Raw genomic sequence first — 12,102 nt, forward strand, 5'->3', positions numbered from 1 at the left:
CTCAAAATTAATTTGGATCAAATGATCATTGGACTTCTCGCAGCCATCATGAAGATCGTCCTTCTCTTGCAGATCGTTCTCGCCTCCTTAGTTGCGGCAATTCCATTATTTTCATAGGATAAGCCCTACATACTTCTTTACTTTGTAAGAGAGAAAACTCACATGGCACTTGGGGTTGGGAAATATCCTTAACGTTTTCAAAGCGGTGTCTCGTACTCGTCGACTGGGTTCAACACGAGTCTTGAACAACCATCGCCTTCCAGTCCCATGGGCAATCCTCCACTGGGTGAGTTTAATATACCCGACGATCAAAACCAATTAAGCATTCCCGGTGCACCAGTGGACTGTCCATATATTCTAGGGGTCGGTACATCAGCAGGAATCAACTGGGTCGGATACTTGGCAATAGCTGAAAACGCTACCCTAGTGCTGTCATACGATCTAGGAGTAGGAGGTGCTTCCATCGATAACAACATCGTACAGGCGTACCCCAACGACCTTGTCTCACAAATTGGAGTGTTTCAGTCGACCTACAAAAACAAGCCAGCGTCCGCACGATTGGGATGCAGATGATGCAGTCTTTGCATTCTGGATCGGTATAAACGAGTAGGTTACCTGTAATGGACCCTGACCGGGTTTGTGACTTGCATGTGGACCAGTAATGTTGACATACTGCTCTTCCGGAAACCAGCATAGGAAATTCATACCAGTCTGCGGATCCGCTTGAACTCACACCCAAGCTGATGGCTCACTACACCTCCTTGGTCGAGGAGCTCTATGCCGACGGTGAGCGCAAATTCCTGTTCCTCAACGTGCCTCCCACAACCCGCAGCCCTTTGATTCAATCCCAGGGTCAAAGTGCAATAGTAAAACATGAAAAATTTGTTTCCATCTTCAACGACGCACTGGAGGTTATGGCTCTCAGCTTCAATTTGGCACATGCTGAGGTAAGTGAACGGTGCCCGTGAAACCTCCTGTAGAGATTAATGTTGATTTTAAGCCACGACTGTTCTCTACGATTCCTGGACTTTGATGACAAAGGTGCTCGATAATCCCAAGCGATATGGGCTTCCAGAGGCCTCCTGCATAAATTATGATGGTGTCAGCTGCATCTGGTGGAACGATTACCATCCGTCGTCAAAGTACCAGAAGCTCCAGTCGGATGATATGAAGCCTCACCTAAGGCTGTTATGGGCGTGGTGACAGTTTGGCTACAATCCAAGTCCCCTTATCCTAATAGCCTTATCACGGATATTTTCATATGCAGACTCGATTTTCCAGACACGGGAAAGATTGATAAGCGGAGGGTGGGCCATGTTCTAGTCTGGCATAATTCTTTCAGCCGTCAAGATTCACTTCAGGCAAAACAAGACCATTACGCCTCATGGCATTTCGCATCCTACAATATCGATTCGGGTTATCATTGAGTAACATCCATGTCTAAAAATAGTATCCATTAAAGGAATCATACAGCCTGTTCGAAAGTCCACCCAATTCCCTGATTATGTTGTCAATTCTTATCCGAATGACACCGGAAGTGGTCCTCTTAAGTCACCAAATCTTTAAAGACTTGCTTTCAATTACCAACAATCAGACGTTCTGGCCTTAACTTCAGGGGCTACGGCTCCACATGGCACAGATTGCGGGGTATTGAAATCTACCCGATCGCCGGTCCAGTCTGTTCCATGTTGTTTATCCCTGTCACAAGATTCAACCTCCCGGAACTCCCGTCAATTAGCCATTTTCCACCACTCGCGGCTGTCTTTCTCCACTTATGGTTGTTGTGACAGCGGCCCCGTACACACACTTGTTCTATCTTCCAATACTACCTAGGTAGGGTTTCGGTTCGAAGGGCCGACGGTTGTTTCAACGTTTCATTCCGAATCTCACTTCATGTGCATGCGGCCAATCATGCTGTCTGCTGTGACTTTCTGTTACGTTCAGTCAGGAGTACATTTTTCTTACTTCTTTGATATAAAATCGAGCTTCTTTCCTCAGTGGCAATGCACGCGGTCCTTCTTAACCGCAGTGCTCTTCTCTGTTCACTAGGTCTGTTGTCTCTTTTCTCGTTTCCACCAATCTCCTAGTGGAAAATGAAGCTCAGTTGTCTCGTGCTCGCTTTGAGCGCAGCGGGGTTTACACTGTCGGCCCCTCTCCCAAGCAGGCGGCAGCAGGAGACCAAGCGTGCAAAAGTATTTGAATGTCCGTAGCAGCCCACGTCTAGCATACCTATACAAGCAACTGAAAACGGTGAAGGGTTCGGCTCGAACGAGTCCGGTGCTGAATTCGGAAACACGAACCTTCCAGGAGTCAAGGTCAGATTCCCTTTCGAAGTATGTTACATATCGTAAGAGACTTACTCCGTCATAGGGGAAAGATTATACATGGCCTGATCCCGCCGCCATTGACACCCTGATCGGCAAGGGGATGAACATCTTCCGTGTCCCCTTCCAGATGGAGAGATTGGTTCCGAATACAATGACGGGATCTGCGGACCAGGCATACCTGGTAGACCTCACCGCGGTGAGTTTTGATTCCACCAGACTTGGAGCAAGCAATTCCTTGGTGTGCTGACGAAAAATGGATAGACCGTAAATGCCATCACCCAGAAAGGTGCCTATGCCGTCATCGATCCTCATAACTTTGGCAGATAGTGAGGTCTCCCTTTTCGCGTTCCTGCATGCAAGAGAGATGGACATGGATTTCTGACACTTCCATGATTCCAGCTACAACTCCATCATCTCCAACCCTTCCGATTTCCAGACCTTCTGGAAAACGGTCGCCACGAACTTTGCGTCAAATGATCTGGTCATCTTCGACACTAGTAAGATGAACCCCGAAATCAAGTGGCCCTGAGCTCCACTGACCATATCAGATAACGAATACCACGACATGGACCAAGACCTCGTCCTCAACCTCAACCAAGCCGCCATCAACGGCATCCGCGCCGCCGGAGCCACCTCCCAGTACATCTTCGTCGAGGGCAACTCGTGGACCGGAGCATGGACCTGGACCGACGTGAACGACAACATGAAAGCCCTGACCGATCCATCCGACAAGATCGTCTACGAGATGCACCAGTACCTGGACTCCGACGGATCCGGGACATCAGCGACCTGCGTGTCCGAGACGATCGGCAAGGAACGAGTCACCGGCGCGACGGAGTGGCTCCGAGACAACGGGAAGCAGGGCATCATCGGCGAGTTTGCGGGCGGGGCTAACGACGTCTGCAAGACGGCCATCACGGGCATGCTGGACTACATGGCGCAGAATGCGGATGTCTGGAAGGGGGCCGTCTGGTGGGCGGCAGGGCCGTGGTGGGGAGACTACATGTTCTCCATGGAGCCGGACGGTGGGGTTGCGTATGAGGAGATGCTGCCGGTTTTGCAGCCGTATATTTGATAAGATGGGTAAAATATGAGATCGCTAGCGAGTGCAGGACGTTCGTATGGGTGATTCTCGCAGAACTTTTTTTTTACAGGGCGTCCTTTTCGTTTCACATGTAGTTTCGCAATGAGTGGAACTAACCGTGAGACCCACCAATCTTAATTAAATAGTCCTGCGTACTCAGCATGGTAACAGCTTCGTACTTCTCAGCAATCTCAGAAAAATTGGCCCTTAAAATTGCACAGGTATTATATATAATCTTGGCCTTTCGCAGAATGATTTGTGCTTTCCCAATATCATGAGACCAGGGTGGCTTGATTATATAAACTTTCGAGTGCTAACTATGCTGTACAACGCACCTAAACGAAAGATACGTCACCGATGTTCTTCTCATTGGCGCAAATTATACTTGTCGAGTTATCAATGCTGTCTCTTTCTTCTAGCTCTCCAAGGTGGCTGTTCTGACTCAGCAGCCCATTTAGAATATTTTTTATCTAACAGGATAGCGAAGATCTTTTTTCTCTTGCCCAGTAAACAACATCTCCTGATCCTTCCATCTTCGATGGGAAAGGCTAGAAGAACCTGCTGCGGTCGATAGGCTGGCGTCATCACGGCCATATGAAGAATCGCATATCTGATCCTCTCACGACGTGTTGTGCCCTACCAGCAGCACTAGTCTCATGTCTTACATGAGCTAACTGTCAGGCAGGATGCAGCAAGTGGGCATGCTGGCAGGATGACGCAGCGCCGGAAACGCTTGACGCGGCCGGCTGGCGGTGACCGGGCAGTTCACTCATGACTGGTTGCCTGGGCGATGGATCGGTCATCCGTGCGGTACAGCCACGAGGACGGCCCTCTTGGCGCGCAAAGAATAGAAACGTCCGCCCTCAGCCACATCCAACGAGACGTGGAAGAGGCTGAGCCGCGGTGGAGTTGCACGGCCAGCAGATCCTCCTTCATAAAATCCGTCTGTTTTTCCCTGCCATTCCGTGCACCATCTATTGTTTCCTTCGTTTCTCTTCCCTCCACCGGTCGCACTTGAGCCTCTGTCGCTGCTCACCGCGCCGCTAGTCCTGTGTCAACCTCGATTCCATTCCGATCTCTGACAGCCCGCACGGTCCCGTTCTGTGCCCACTCAACTCACCGCCCGGGATCGGTATATATCTTCGTTATCAACATGGGCAAGGGCGGCAGGATCGCGTGTATCTTCACGCCTTATGTCCTGACGATTGCATCTGCTATCTGTCTGGTCCTCGTCGGGCTGGGATGCACCCAGAAGGAGTCCACCACTCTGACCAACCTGCATTTCTTCCGGGTAAGCATGAAGCCGAAGCATGATCTCCAACACACTTGCTAATCGACCGTCATCCAGGCTGATCTGAGCAATTTCACCTCAAATCCACAAATCACGACAGACATCCTCAAAGGCACCGGCCTGGACCAGCAGGTCGCCGACAAACTGTCCGAGCTGCTAAGCAACTCCAAGTCACAACTCAACGTAAAGGACTTCTACCTCATCGGTCTCTGGAACTACTGCTCCGGAGACAAGAATGGCGACGACTTCAAGGTCACCTACTGCTCCGAGTCGAAGGCCGGGTTCTGGTTCAACCCCGTCGAAGTCTGGCATCTGAACGGCACGGGTGTCGAAAACTTGTTCCCAGAGGAACTGCAGAAGGGTCTCAACACCTACAAGAGCGTGACGAAGTGGATGTTTGTCGCGTACATCATCGCTTTCTTCGCTACCGCCGCTGAAATCCTCGTGGGAGTCTTCGCCATCTGCAGTCGCTGGGGAAGCTGCGTCACCAGCCTGGTGTCGAGTGTACGTATCTGTTTAGGCAATCCTCGAAGTGAAACAATAAGGGTATGCTAACATATACTGTACAGGTCTCGGCATTCTTCACCATTGCCGCCTCAGTCACGGCTACCGCCCTCTACGCCATCCTCACCGGCACATTCAACAACGCTCTGAAGCCCTACCAGATCCACGGCAACATGGGCAGCCACATGTACGCCACAACATGGCTGGCCGTCGCCTTCTCGCTCGGTGCGACCATGTTCTGGCTGCTCAGCTCGTGCTGCTGCTCGGGCAGTTCCCCTTACCGCAGCGACAAGAGGAGTAGGCGTGTCACCGCCGAGAAGGCTCCCTACACCTACGAGCGTGTTGAAAGCCCCTACGGCAACACCCCGTACACGGGACACACCGGCGCGAACGTCCCGATGCAGAACATGAGAAGCCAGGCCTACGAGCCGTACCGGCACGTTTAAGGCCTTCTTTCCGCTTTGATTGATGACCACCCCCCCAAAAAAATCCCCGTCGGGACGATCCGAATATCAACCCCTCTTTTCACGTCCAACGAAACCTCGCCATCATCATTCAGACCCACTCGATCTTACCTCATGGCGCTCTCAAAATTTTACGATTTGCACGTCCTCCTCCTTACCGGTTTTTGGTTTTTTTTTTTTTCTTCTTGCATCGGAAAATTGGATTGAATCTTCGGAACTTGTTTTACGGATATCATGACCTAAGTTACTGATTTTCTCTGAGGAGAGCGGCGGTCTCTTGAGATTGGTTTTTGTGATATTTTTTTTTCTCTTTCTATTGAAGGCGGAACAAGTTGTAGCTAGAATAGATGTACTGTACATATCTAGATACCCTCAATCCGAAAAAAAAAAAACAGTCGAAAGTTCATCCCCTCCTATTTTCAATTATCAAGTAGTACATGTACAATACACTTTCCTTTAATCCAATCCATCAAGTCAATATCAGCGGACGGAGAAAGGGACGAATATACATGCACACACCAAACAGTCAATGGACTTGTGCTCACCCAAGCAACCTGCACTTCAACTAGACCCTCCGATTGTCCATCCCCTGATACAGGACTTTGCTGCGTAAATAATTGAATACTTGGTTCGTGTCATCCAGTCTCCAATTCGCACATGACGCAATTTGATACGGTGGATAATAGCCGGGCGATGGACCAGTTCGTCCACGTGCCGTCAGGGGACCGCACGACGTGCATGCCATACGTCTGGATATACTTCCCCCCCCCCGTCGGCCTGATGGACCGGGGGCGCGGGGAGCCGCGTCAGGTCAGTTTCGTCCCCCTCCAATTTATTTTGCTTGCAAGGGCCATCCGGGACGATCCTGGGCGGGATCGGCGGGACCTGACTCGCGGAGAGCATCTTTTCGAGGATCTGACGCATCCCCGCGGTCGGTGGGAGGCCGAGGTGCCGCGCCAGCCGTCCGTATCGGTCTTTGCTGGATCTCCGGAGGGAGCCAGGGGCTCCGAGGATACGGAATAGGCCGCCGCCGCCGGTTGTGCTGGCGTTCTTCACGTTGTTGAACAGCGGCGCCTTGTCGTCCGCCTCGCAGACTCGGAGCTGTCGAGGCACGGACATGGATGAAGGCCGATGTTGCTATCGCGTATCGACGGGTCGATGTCGTGCGGTGCTGGCTGGAAGGGCTGCAGCGGACGTTGGAGGAGTTTCCGGATGCGATGGCGCAGAGTATAGTAGTAGTAGTAGTAGTAGTAGTAGTACACTGTCAGCGAGAAGGAAAAAACGATGAAATCGAGCGGTGGATGTGGAATATCAGACTGCAGACGAAGTTCCGTCAGATCGATCTAGATTACCTGCAACGTCGGGCAGATAATCAAGTTGCAGCGGTTAGTACAGCTGGGATACATACCAGCTTCATACACATGATCTCTGAAGCCGACTGCTTCTTCATTATAAACAAAACAGATATACAGCCTCCCCTCCCAACGCGACAACATGCTGAACATCTCCGTGGCCATGGAGTCAAAGAAGATCTCCGAGGCGTCGAAGCGGGACAGCTCGACCCTGAAATCGCTCACCGTGCTCACGGCGCTGTTCTTCCCTGCTACGTTTATTGCTGTGCGTCCTCTCCTCATCTTCTACCTATTTCGTCATTAGCCCTATTACAAACCTTTTAATAGCTCATCAGCTCGCCAAGTATGAGAACAAAGCCCTCTGTATGATATTTTAACAGGCAGACATCTACTGACCCGCAGTTTGTGACATTATTTAGGCACTCTTCGCCCTCCCCAACTTCACATCTACCCCCTTCTGGCTCTACTGGGTGATAACGATTCCGCTCACCCTCGTGACCTTCGGATCGTTGGCCATGTGGACTCTCCACCGACAGCGTTGGATTGCGAAGGAGACGACGCGGATGGATCCTGGACTATATTCTGATAGTAGTGACGGAAACACCCACGGTGGTGCTGAGAGGGATCTCGAAAATGGTGACCACACAGCGGCGGCGTTGACTATAACTGCTAGTCCAGGGAAGGTTGCAATTGGTAGTTGAAAGGGAGAACCGTGGCTGTATTATTGTTGAACTAAAAAGGTGCCATGACACACTGATTAGTTCTTATAATCTCTGACGATTATGGATAAATTTGAAGAGTCATGGTTAACGGCGCGTGTTGGATGTGCTACCTATAAGCTAAAGCGGCCTTGTCAAGACTACGCCGAGGTGGGCATGCAATTAATACTGGGCACCGGGAATGTCAAGTTTAAGGAAACTCTTATTAAGATCAACAACTTAGTGGTATCATGTGAGAGACGAATATTTAGTACACATGCTCCGAGATCATAACATAAAAAGTAGTAACAACGAATATGGGTATAATAGAAACCACCCCTTTTTTTTCAAAAGACAAATTATATCCCACGTATGTATGCCGAAATGATACTGTAAGTATGTCGACCATATGTACCTCTATATTAAAAAAAGCCACAAAGTGACACTGCAACCGTTCCGTCCAAGAATAACGCCCTGCGTCCAAGTGTCCCCGCGCATGGAACGAGGCAGCGAGAGTCTACTTCGAGTAGTTGACTTTGCTGTTAATATCACGAATAGTCCTTAGAAGTGGACCTCCAATTCCACCCCAACGTACGCATCCCGCCTTCCCATCCCTTTCGTGGATAGATGGAAGGCCGAATAACCCCTTTGTCATCTGTTGGCATAATCGCCCCACCGCGACGACGGCGCTCGGTCAAGAGATTTTGGTCTGCCCTGGCCCAGATCTTAAATGGCGTGTTGAGGGAGTCAGACCAGAGGGGCTCTCGCGGGGCAGGTGGTTCAGGGACAACGGACGTCCTCTCGTCCTCACCCTCGTTATTGACGTTTGTCTCAACGTCATCTCCAGGAGTTGCCTGGTTGGTACGATGGGTTGTATCTTCTTGGTCACCAAGCTCAATGCTCGCAGTTTCATGGTATTCATCGATATTCTCACCATTGTCATCATCACTCTCATGATCATCAGATTCAGTGTCATCCTCCTCGACTTCTGTATCGTGTATCGAAGGTTCAGGTTCGACAACATTCCCATCCTTGCTTTCGTTAGGATCCTCTGCTCCTTTCCTAGGAACAAGGCCATCGCCCGCCTTCTGCCCGGCGGCAGAGGATATGGAAGTGGGCATGCGGTCTAAGTTGACAATGTCCTTTGGGGGAGCGTCTGGGGGAGAGAACGTGTGAAGTCTGGACAACCTGTTTACTAAGCTGCCCGTAAAGGAGATATTCGGTTCAGTGCGAACAGCAGCTGGGTTGCTGGAAAAGCCTGTTCCAACTGTGGGAGCTAGCGCTGCTGATATTTCCACATCTGTCGGCTTCAGGGTCCGCTTTTTATAAGACGGTTTAAGAAAGCTGAAGCAGAAATAATCCTCATACTGCTGCGGCTCTTCCACTTCAGCAACGCACTGCCTCAGATAGTGTGGATAGTCCAGTAGATGCCGGATAACGAAATCGTCCCAGAGGATAGAGTGCTGCATCTGTCCCTTAGCACGCAGTGCTTGGAGTTTTGCACACATCTTAGTGAAATGTGTGAAATCGCCCTGATAGCAGGGATAATTATATCGAAAATCGTTGTATATCGCCTGCGCCTTAGACAGCGGGTCCGTATTGTTTACATAGATCTGTTGGCGTATCCCTATTGTGGAAAAGGAGCTTTCGGGGTTATTCTTGACAGTAATGGCATCGAGATTCTGGGGTTGCCTCTGTCGCTTTGGGGACGGCTGTTCCTCCATTTCCATCTCGTCTCCTGAACGCTTCAAGACACTGACAGTAGGGACGTTCGCGGGATTGTCTGCGCGTGAATCTGGTGCAGAATCATGATTGGCATCAATCCTGGATTCGTCGCTCTGGCCGGACTCCGGCACTTCTTGACTTTGATCAAGTCGCTGAGAAGTCTGCTCCTGAATCGCAGAGGGAGCTTGCGAAATAGACTGCCCAGAACTCACCAAAGAGGTTTGCTGAGAGTATAAATTGAAGTCGGAGAGGATTTGTGAATTTACCAAAGCCTCTTCAGCCGAGAATAAATTGTCATGATCTTCTGTCGCGGCGTTCCCTGTTCTCTGGGGCTCGCTGTCTTCAGCGACGCTACGAACTGGGGAACTCCGCATGTTTTCGACTTGGTCTTCTCGCAGGACACGGCCATTACTGTCATATGTATTCATAATCCTGGACTGAGAAGACGTATTCGGAGCCCGAGGAGAATCATGCTGTGATGCAGGATTTTCTCGATCTGGGTTACCTCCATCCAATCTTTTCGAGCGAAGGCGTTCAAGATCCAGTGCCGATGTGTCCACGACCTGGATCTTCTCCACCGTCTTCGAACCAGGGAGAGGTGGTCCAGAACTTGTAGGTTCTTCTTCCTCCTGGCTCGGAGGTTGTTCTTGTGAGCCAGCACCAAGCGGACGAGGCACGGAGATATCCATGTCCGACTCGTCACTTGCCGCATCAACGGGTTGCGGCTGCTTAGCTGACAGAGCATTTCCATTGTCGGTTTCCAATGCTATCCCTTCCGTTGTTCCACTAACCGTTTCCGGGACGGTATCTTGTGGACGCTGATAATGGTCATTGGCGGAAGTGTCATTGTGTTGTGCAGGTTCCGCAGCTGGCCTTTTATCCAAATGGTTCCTTTGCCAAGGACTACTATCTGCCGGCACAACAAGATTCTGAGGATCACGATTCGGAGGGCTGGAGGACCAAGGATATGGCTCCTCTTCAGATTCAGATTCACATTCCGAGTGCATTGCAGAGCTTGACATGACAGGAAAAGCTGGTTCAGTTTCCTCTGGAAAGCCTTCCTCAGGTTGCTTCTCCGAGGAACGTTTCTTGCGGGACATAGCATCGTTCCACTGCTGTAAGAGCAAAGGGGGCACATGACACTGAGGCATTCGCATTCCCGGCTCTGGAGGAACCCAGCAATGAGCGCTCTCTAGCAACTTTAACTGGTCCTCACGGATCCTGATATCGCTTCGTCGGATCCTTGTCATGCCCTTCCACGGATCTGAATGATCGAATTGCGATGTAGAGCGAGGACAGGCCTGCTTGCTTCTTTTTGAAAAAACGCTTCCCTCCTGTAATTTGGGAGACTTTCTTGTGGGACTGACTTGTTCGATGGCATTATCATTTTGTTTCTGATCTGGTCTGGTCAGTGAGACCGGTGCAGAGTCAACGCTATCATTGCTTGGCTGAGCAGAGACAATGGTATTAGGTGACTTAGCGACCGAGCCGTCAGGCGCAGAAGAACGCTTTACCGGAGAGCGTTTTACAGGAGAGTTCCTTGCAGGCGCGGGCTGCACAGGCCGGCTCTTTGCAGGTGAACTTTTCGCAGGGGGGGTTCTCGCAGGTGAGCGCTTCACAGGTGAGCCTTTTGCAGAACGCATCCCAAGAGAGTGACTCAAGGGTTGTGGCGGTCGAGATCGCAATGATATCTGCGTCTCTGTATTGTGCGATTCTGGAGCAGGAACAAGGCTCCCGTTGGCGGGTGAAGGCCCAGCGTCAGGCGGTGTCTCCATCGAAACGGCCCCGGGATGGTCATTAAGAGCGCCATCCTGAGAATGGGCCTCTTGCGGCTGGACCGCTTCATCTGCTGGTCTAGCATGGGGTTCAAGGTACCCCAGAAGTTCATTCCCGAGAGCTGGGCGGCTGCGCGGGCTCCTGGGAAGAGCGCTCGAAAGTTCACGGTGCTGCACCGAGGGGACTTGGGTCGCAAACTCTTCAAAATCGCCGGTGCGAGATGTGCTCATGCCATTGCTGTTAATATCCAAAGCGCCGTCTTGAGACTTTATGGATCCATCGGACTGATGGCTGTCCGTTTCATCGAATTCGTCAAGGGTTCTTGTGTTCTTAAGCACCTGTCCTATCTGTCGATATATGTGCTCCTTGTTTAAAATTGGTACTGTTCTAGAAAAGTCAGGCCGTTTGGTTGTCTCTTCGATGCTAAAACTCTCGACAAAGAGATGGATCTTTGGCACCGACGTGCTATATTCAAAGACAATCTGAAAATCAGAGAGCTGGACAAAATATCCCCTTGTTCCCCGTTTCAGTCTTAAATGGTCAGTTGAGCCGTTCTTTACAGAAGATTTTGAGAAGATCGTGCGTATTCGAGTGCTTGAATCGCACAAGATAGCTTCGATTCGATATTTCTCTTCGAGCCACTACACGTCCAAGCCATCGTCAGCAGACGTCAGGCAGATATAGTGGACAAGTCATCTTACCTTGAATATATGCGCTCTTCTCGGAATCGAGTCCCTAAAGCGGAGATTGCTCCCATCATCCTCCAGATTGAGAAGACCGACATCTGTTGAGTCCGTGGTAGAGACTTGAACTCCGCTAGATAGGTAACACTTGAGTGCTCGTTCGGCAAGGGGGGTGATCCAATCACCCATAGAATCCAT

General features: G+C 50.6%; 6 protein-coding genes across 6 annotated transcripts; 4 read left to right on the top strand and 2 right to left on the bottom strand.

The window, feature by feature from the left end:
- Positions 1-21: 21 nt before the first annotated feature.
- On the top strand, positions 22-1,203 carry VTN00DRAFT_765 (uncharacterized protein; the record flags this gene model as incomplete). The annotated part of the gene is made up of 5 exons (XM_069434416.1): positions 22-90; positions 264-286; positions 484-606; positions 692-947; positions 1,042-1,203. 5 exons carry the CDS (start codon positions 22-24, stop codon positions 1,201-1,203), a joined length of 633 nt encoding a protein of 210 aa, XP_069291472.1.
- An 890-nt stretch (positions 1,204-2,093) lies between these two features.
- VTN00DRAFT_766 (uncharacterized protein) lies at positions 2,094-3,402 on the top strand (the record flags this gene model as incomplete). Its single annotated transcript, XM_069434427.1, has 6 exons — positions 2,094-2,202; positions 2,257-2,315; positions 2,371-2,523; positions 2,589-2,653; positions 2,727-2,824; positions 2,876-3,402. The coding sequence occupies 6 exons, from the start codon at positions 2,094-2,096 to the stop codon at positions 3,400-3,402; spliced, it is 1,011 nt and encodes a 336-aa protein (XP_069291473.1).
- Positions 3,403-4,564: 1,162 nt separating this feature from the next.
- VTN00DRAFT_767 (uncharacterized protein) lies at positions 4,565-5,652 on the top strand (the record flags this gene model as incomplete). The annotated part of the gene is made up of 3 exons (XM_069434438.1): positions 4,565-4,702; positions 4,760-5,206; positions 5,272-5,652. The coding sequence occupies 3 exons, from the start codon at positions 4,565-4,567 to the stop codon at positions 5,650-5,652; spliced, it is 966 nt and encodes a 321-aa protein (XP_069291474.1).
- Positions 5,653-6,387: 735 nt separating this feature from the next.
- VTN00DRAFT_768 (uncharacterized protein) lies at positions 6,388-6,789 on the bottom strand (the record flags this gene model as incomplete). The annotated part of the gene is made up of 1 exon (XM_069434449.1): positions 6,388-6,789. One exon carries the CDS (start codon positions 6,787-6,789, stop codon positions 6,388-6,390), a length of 402 nt encoding a protein of 133 aa, XP_069291475.1.
- Positions 6,790-7,164: 375 nt separating this feature from the next.
- On the top strand, positions 7,165-7,723 carry VTN00DRAFT_769 (uncharacterized protein; the record flags this gene model as incomplete). The annotated part of the gene is made up of 2 exons (XM_069434460.1): positions 7,165-7,287; positions 7,442-7,723. 2 exons carry the CDS (start codon positions 7,165-7,167, stop codon positions 7,721-7,723), a joined length of 405 nt encoding a protein of 134 aa, XP_069291476.1.
- A 545-nt stretch (positions 7,724-8,268) lies between these two features.
- Positions 8,269-11,451, bottom strand: VTN00DRAFT_770 (uncharacterized protein; the record flags this gene model as incomplete). Its single annotated transcript, XM_069434472.1, has 1 exon — positions 8,269-11,451. The coding sequence occupies one exon, from the start codon at positions 11,449-11,451 to the stop codon at positions 8,269-8,271; it is 3,183 nt and encodes a 1,060-aa protein (XP_069291477.1).
- Between the last annotated feature and the right edge of the window lie 651 nt (positions 11,452-12,102).

This window comes from Thermoascus crustaceus, assembly GCF_041956765.1.
Source record: "Thermoascus crustaceus strain CBS 181.67 unplaced genomic scaffold VTN00scaffold_1, whole genome shotgun sequence".
Classification (NCBI taxonomy): Eukaryota; Fungi; Ascomycota; class Eurotiomycetes; order Eurotiales; family Thermoascaceae; genus Thermoascus; species Thermoascus crustaceus.